This window comes from Mustelus asterias, unplaced genomic scaffold (genome assembly GCF_964213995.1).
Source record: "Mustelus asterias unplaced genomic scaffold, sMusAst1.hap1.1 HAP1_SCAFFOLD_2325, whole genome shotgun sequence".
Classification (NCBI taxonomy): Eukaryota; Metazoa; Chordata; class Chondrichthyes; order Carcharhiniformes; family Triakidae; genus Mustelus; species Mustelus asterias.
In genome coordinates this window covers 51,943-58,797 of record NW_027592270.1, presented here as the reverse complement: position 1 = coordinate 58,797, position 6,855 = coordinate 51,943, and the positions used below count along the sequence as shown (strand labels likewise).

At 39.4% G+C, this 6,855-nt stretch overlaps 1 protein-coding gene across 6 annotated transcripts; it reads left to right on the top strand.

The window, feature by feature from the left end:
- The first annotated feature begins 89 nt into the window (after window positions 1-89).
- On the top strand, window positions 90-5,177 carry zbtb42 (zinc finger and BTB domain containing 42). Of its 6 annotated transcripts, none has more exons than XM_078207440.1 (2): window positions 90-235; window positions 1,450-5,177. In XM_078207440.1, exons 1-2 carry the CDS (start codon window positions 145-147, stop codon window positions 2,886-2,888), a joined length of 1,530 nt encoding a protein of 509 aa, XP_078063566.1. In that variant the 5' UTR covers window positions 90-144; the 3' UTR covers window positions 2,889-5,177. The 6 variants fall into 6 exon arrangements, with proteins under 6 accessions (XP_078063566.1, XP_078063565.1, XP_078063570.1 ...); XM_078207439.1 differs by having other exon boundaries at window positions 1,447-5,177; XM_078207444.1 differs by lacking the exon at window positions 90-235 and adding an exon at window positions 277-910.
- The last annotated feature ends 1,678 nt before the right edge of the window (window positions 5,178-6,855 follow it).

Here is a 6,855-nt window from a genome sequence, read left to right as displayed (position 1 = left end):
CTGGCTGACTGACCCTTAACCAGCCTCTGTTCAACTAGGTAAGTCTCGCGAGAGCGGGCGCCCCAGACGAGTCGCTCACACACACACATACACACACTCACCAACAGTTGGCTGCGCGGCCACACTGGAACATCTGGGCCGCAGATGAAGGGACCACACGGCGGCTGCGGCACACACTGGCCCCATGAGCGCTGGCCCCGGAGCCCACAGCCGCCGCGCCGCTCGCTCTGCCCAGGTAAGTGCAACACCTGGAGCAACGCGCGCCGCGGGGCCAGGCACAGGTCGAGGCGCAGCGCAGGAGGCGCTGCTATCCTGTGATAGTGTTAGTGTGAGAGCAGCAGCAGCTTCCCCAGCCTGGCCCCGCTCTCTCTCACTCACTCTACAAGTTTTGTTGTGGATTCGGGGCTTTGCTCGGAGTTAATGTGTTGTTAATTTTTTCCTCCCCTCTTCCTCTTCCTTTTCTTTCACTGCCTTATCACTACTGCCCCCCTAGGCCAAAGTAACAAGGTATTAGAGAGAGAGTTGAGTCAAGACTTTGTCATTAATTCCCCCCCCCAAAAAAAATATTTTAAAACTTGAGAAAGTTTTGCCTTTTTGTTGGGGGGGGGGTTAAAAAAATATGAAGGTACTGGTAGAGGTGGGGGGGAAAGAAATGTTGCTTTGTTGGACAATGGTGAACAGCTACTAACTGCCCCCCCCCCCCCAATTGCTGGGCTGCGAACTCGGAGTTAAAGGAACATATGGCATTGGAGGAGCACAGCTGGAGGTAGCATTTCCATTGCCAGTCATGTCAGAGCAGCTGACTCTCCAGCTTGTTCCTGGAGTTAATACACCCAGCTTTTCCCTCTCTCTCTGTTTCGCGGCCACTCTCCCTCAGGATCCATGTCGGATTTACAACCGATTTAACTCGGTGGGTGTCTCCCCCCCCCCCTTCCCTCTCTCTTAGAATATTGACGCCCTTGAAGGGAGGAGTGAATCAAAAAAGGAGGCGTGAGAATGATTTTTTTTTCTAATGCCTTTTTTTTCCTGCCTGTGGTCAAGGTATTAACAGTAAACAGTTGTTTGCTCGCCTTTCGAGCGATCATTGAATTAACACGCTCTCTCTTTCTCCCTTTTATTATTTTGGGGTCACTTTATGAAGTGATAAAAGTTTTTTGCTGATTACTTGGGGTGGTTGGGGGGGGGCAACTAATTGCTTTAAATGATCGTTGCTCGATTTGCCTAATTGATAACATTTTTCTGACAGCTGTCGTGTTTCAGATGCCATCTGCACCAACACTGGGTACAAATTCGAGCAATCGTTAAGTTTATTAGTCTTTTGCAATGTTTAGACCCTTGTTTTTTTTTAAAAGACCGCTGATGGCGCAGTTTTAATTAAATGCACGCTGGTATTTTTCTTCTGTTTTAATTTCTGTTCGATTTTCGTGTTTTTAAAAAAAAATAAAGCAGGTTATGAAGGAAGAATGGAGTTTCCAGACCATAGCCGGCAGTTGCTGCAGTGTCTGAGTCAGCAGCGTCACCAGGGCTTTCTGTGTGATTGTACTGTTCTAGTTGGAGACGTTCAGTTTCGAGCCCATCGAGCAGTGCTTGCTTCGTGCAGCATGTACTTCCATCTATTCTACAGGGACCAGCTGGACAAAAGAGACATTGTGCATTTGAACAGTGACATTGTCACAGCTCCTGCCTTTGGCCTGCTTCTTGAATTCATGTATGAGGGAAAACTTCAGTTTAATAGTCTGCCAGTGGAAGATGTGCTCGCCGCAGCCAGCTACCTTCACATGTACAACATTGTGAAAGTCTGCAAGGGGAAACTGAAAGATAAAGAGCTGTGTGTGGATGAAAAAACGAATGGTAATGCACTTGGACCTGTGAAAGAGGAGAGTTCCTCAGAAAGCGATGAGCCGACAGCGCGTAACGTTGACGCACAAAACAAGAAAAATTGTACAATTGCAGATTATAAAAAGCCCGCAAACAGTGAAAAGATTAATGGACATTGCAGGGGCTTCTCTGATCTTGTAGGTATCAATTCTGTATCCACACACCCAGAATCCAGCAACACAGCAGCTGGAAAAACAAAGTCCAGCGTCAGTACTTCCACAGAAGCTTTGCCTCAGAGAGCTGTTGACCATATCAAGGCCTCAGCTGATGTGGACTGTGCTCTAGACCTGTCCTTCAAGCCTGTATCTGGAAGAGATTTATTTTACTCCCCCTATGTTTCTGGACAGCTGGCCTCCGACAGCCAGCAGCAGGGCACCGTGCCACTTGTTGGAGATCAACATGAGTTGCTGTCAGACCAGGAGGACAGTGAAGAAATGGATCCTGCAAGTCAGAGTGGGAATTCTGCCAGCAGTATGCTAGCTGGATTTGGACCTGTGTTCCCAGGGAATGGTGTGACACATACTGAAGGAGCAGAGCACGAACGGGATGGGAGTGAGGATGACATGCCATCGTCTGATATCACAAACACGAGGATGGTAATGTCGACAGGACACATTTTCATCTGCCCCCTCTGCAGCAAAGGCTTCCCGAGCCCGCATGTTCTTCAGCTTCACCTGAGCACTCACTTCAGGGAAAAAGATGGTCCTCGAGCCAAAATGCCTTCGGATGGCTCCATGCCCACCTGCTCACAGTGTGGGAAAACCTTTTCCTGCATGTACACACTAAAACGTCACGAACGAACTCACTCAGGTGAAAAGCCTTACACCTGTGGTCAATGTGGAAAGAGCTTCCAGTACTCTCATAATCTCAGCCGTCACACAGTTGTGCACACCAGGGAGAAACCACATGCGTGCAAATGGTGTGAAAGACGATTTACGCAGTCGGGTGATCTGTATAGGCACATACGCAAGTTCCACTGTGGTCTTGTAAAGAGTATTGCTATTAGATAATGTTTGAACCCTTTGCAGCAAATCTGAATATCTGCTTAAAATTAATGTTAATCTCTGGAAACCTTGCATGGTTTAGGTTAAAGTGTAAAGAAACAAATTCCACTGCATGGCTTTCTTGCATAAAATGTGTGAAAAGAAGTCTGCTTTCGATATTTAAAAGAAAATCTGTTAAAGCTGCAGTATTTCATAGGAAACAATATTGTAATATTTTAACTTTATTTTTTTGTTTCAATGATATCCAATTGTTATACTAAAGGAATATCACAATTTCTCTTAAAACAGCTGAAAGATTCAGAGACCTCAGTTCCTTATTTCTATTTCTCCTTTTCCCCACCAGTTTGGATTTAAGTGTACAAATGTCATAATCTTGTATGTAGCAGGATCTATCTTTTGCAATCATTAGTCAATCATCAAATATAGTAGCCATATTTGAAAATCAATATTCAACCCACTAATCGAGCAATACCATATTTTGCACACTAAATAGCTTACAAAATAAAACTAATGCTGGTAGTTGTTAAATGGCTAGCTTGATCTGTTAATACTTAAGCAAACACTCTTACTCCTTCTGAAATACAGTTTTACTGTACATAGTTACGCTTGATGGCATGATATTTCACTTAGCAACATGACCCAATACCATTCCAAATGAGAGGTAAATCAACTGTGATGTTTTGCAATGCAGTACTGCAGCTTTAACCTATGAATTTTGAATATGTGGTCTTACCTCCTGGAGAAATTCAGTCATGAAGTGTTGTATTTTTGTTGTTTGATGTGATTGGAATATAGCACTAAGAACAACTACTAAATGTTATTGCTTTCTCCTGATGAAACTTGACACTGTATTTATAGCATTTTGATGGTTTGGGATGGAGTGGGAATTTTTTTGTTGTTTAAAGACTGAATTTTAAAAAAAATTGAACTATTTTATAGAACTTCAATCTTCTTAAAATTTAATGGACTTTTTATGCCAAGGCAGCAAATGGGCAATTTTAGGAAAATTTGAGTTCTATGACAAAAGATTCAAAAACAGCAATTACTACTGATAATGTTTAGAGTTTTCTTATTTAACTGCATAAGTCTTGTGTTCTCAAAAAAAAACTTATGGTGTTTATTATTGTTAATGGAATTTTTTCAGTAATGAGTTCCCTGGTCATTATTGTATATTACTGAATCATACTGGAACAAAAAAAGGTTTTGAAGAAGGAAAATGTGAATTCAATTTCTTTAAAAAAATTTGAAGATCAAAAACCACTCATTTCATGTATATTTAAAAAAAAACTTGTATTGCACACTTGAAAATATTTATGTTGCACTCTGGGTTTTCTTGGTTTTTTAAAAAATTCAATTTACCATAACTGCTTAATAAGCAGGTTCAAGGAAAATTTTAAAACTGGAGACTAGTCATCTAACATAAAATATAAAACAGGTAAGGTCTGTAAAAGTTTTGTATAATCAGAAACATTTTATTTATAGTTTTTTGTGATCTTTACAAAGTTGCTGTGTATAATTCCTATCCTTGAAGTTTATTAATGGAGAGTTTTATAGTGAGAATGTAGCAGAGCCGTTAGAATGGAGTTTAATTTTGTTTTTTTACAAAACTTCTATTGCATTTTTATAGGAAAATGTTTCCTTGTCTAAATTTTAACAATAGTGTTCTGTACGGTCTATAGAAGACAATCGGAAAGTGAAGGGTGATTTTTTTTTTAAATTAAACCTGTTAGCGCTTATTCAGCAAGGTGTCTTTTAATTTGTTTTTTTTTGCCACTGTTTAAGTGTGTTGTAAAACTGTGACAATCGTGACGAGATTTTTTTGTTTTAGTTTTAGCAAAATCTAAAAAATTTGCAAGTATATTAAGATTCCTAATTTTGTGTGCTTATGTATTTTTGTTAATGGCGAAGTCTAAATGCCTGTATATTTTGTGAAGACGTGCCTTCATATATTACCTCATTCAATGGATTAAATAACCCATGCACGGTTGCAACTTGTTCAGAAAATTGAACAACTCTTATTAAAAGAACTGACGTTTACTTGTGCGTGTATTTTTTTAATGGTGGAAGATAAGCTACTTACTTTGAATGTGGGATGTTACAGATAAAAGGTTGGAATTTGAATACCACCATTGTGACTTTACAGTTTTTGGATTTGTTTATCCAGTGCCTTGTTGGAGAGTGACACTGATGAAAAGTTCCAGGGTTACGACTTTTATTGGAGTGTTGTTTTTCATGATTTTTGGCATGTTTCTTTAAATCTATCTGTAGAATAAACATAGGCTGTTGCACCAGTGATAGAGCCTTCTCGTTTTGCATTTGTGAAATATCTGTAACACTTTAAAACCTATTGCTTCAGTTTTAACTTTTATGGCAATGCTCCTCTGCCTAATGTAATATAGTGCTGATAAGATACCTACTATTTGTACTCATTTTAAAATCTATTTGGTGGTTCATTTGTTATATTTACAGGTATGCAAGTATTCTTGCATAACAGGTTTTGTTAAAAATAACTCTATTTTGGAGCCATACAAAACCGTCTGAGGTTTATTGAGAGGTTGTACCAGCAATATTCATAGAATATATTGAAATATTAACATCTAATATTAGCACAGCTACTGTTATCTGCATGAATATATGCTGAACTGCCTTCTTGTTAATCACATAATGCTGCATCTGACATGGTGGAGGTTAGCAATTACCTTTTTATTAAACTATTCTCTATGTGAACCATTTATTAATGGCACATCCTCGACTAAACAAAAAACACAAATAAACATTTGCCTGTTGAGTTATTGATCAAACTTTTTCTATTATGAACTTTGTACTCCATGCTTTAACTGCTCCACAGAACAGAAATTCATACAGAACTTTTTTTCTGCATGATTTGGTTGGAGATTGGAGTAAAATGTTGCAGTGGTTTATATAATTTCTGATCTCATTGCCATCCCTACCAAAATAAATGAGTTGATGGTAGTTATTGAATTATGGATTAACGTCCATAATGAGCGGGCGGGTAAGTGGAACTAAACCACTGTCAGATCAGCCATGATCTTATTGAATGGCGGGGCAGGCTCGAGGGGCTCGATGGCCTACTCGGGTTCCTATTTCTTATGTCCTTATGTGTGACCTGAGATTCTTTAATGCAAGAACCATTCTGACCTCTTGGGATAAATAAGGCCGTTTTCCATTTTACAAGTTAAGCTACAATATTATCAATTTATAATTCACCCAAGTCTATAAAAATGCAACCTAAAATTAATACAGCTGAACTGATGTTAACATCTTGGCAAATATAATGAACAAATTAGCATTAATTTAATTTCATGTTTTCTGGATGTTCGAAAGTACTTAATTGAAGCACTTTGGAAGAAGCATAGTCACTGTTGGATGATGCAGTCAACTTGCACACAGACGTGTCCCATGAACCTGCTTTGGTGATATTGGTTGAAGAATAAATTTGAATGGGACACCAAGAGAACTCCCCTGATTTTCAAATGGTGCCATGGGATCATTATTGTTCACCCTAAAGTGTAAGATAGAGCCTTGGCTTAATATCATCTCATCTGAAAGGCTTCTCTAACAATGCAACTATGCTGGAGTTTAAGGCAAGACAATGTGTTCATATCTCTGGAGTGGTATTTGAACATATTACTTCTGGCTCTAACTTAATGCTATACTAGTCTATAAAACAAAACAACTTTTTGGCACCCCATGCAAAATGTGGCTGTGGCTTTTCTCCTATCTCTGGATATGTGTTTCCCAAATGACCCAAGTAAGATTAAAGGGGACGTGTGACTAAATCTTTATATTCTTGAAGCCACAGCACTTTGCACCAATGTGTTGCACTAGCAGTTAATTTTGTAAACTCTAAGCTTCCCAGTACACTTCTGATACAGCCCATACTGAATTATATGAAGCAGAGTATTAGTTGAGTAACCTTGTAAATATTACTGACGCAGATCACGCTTGATGC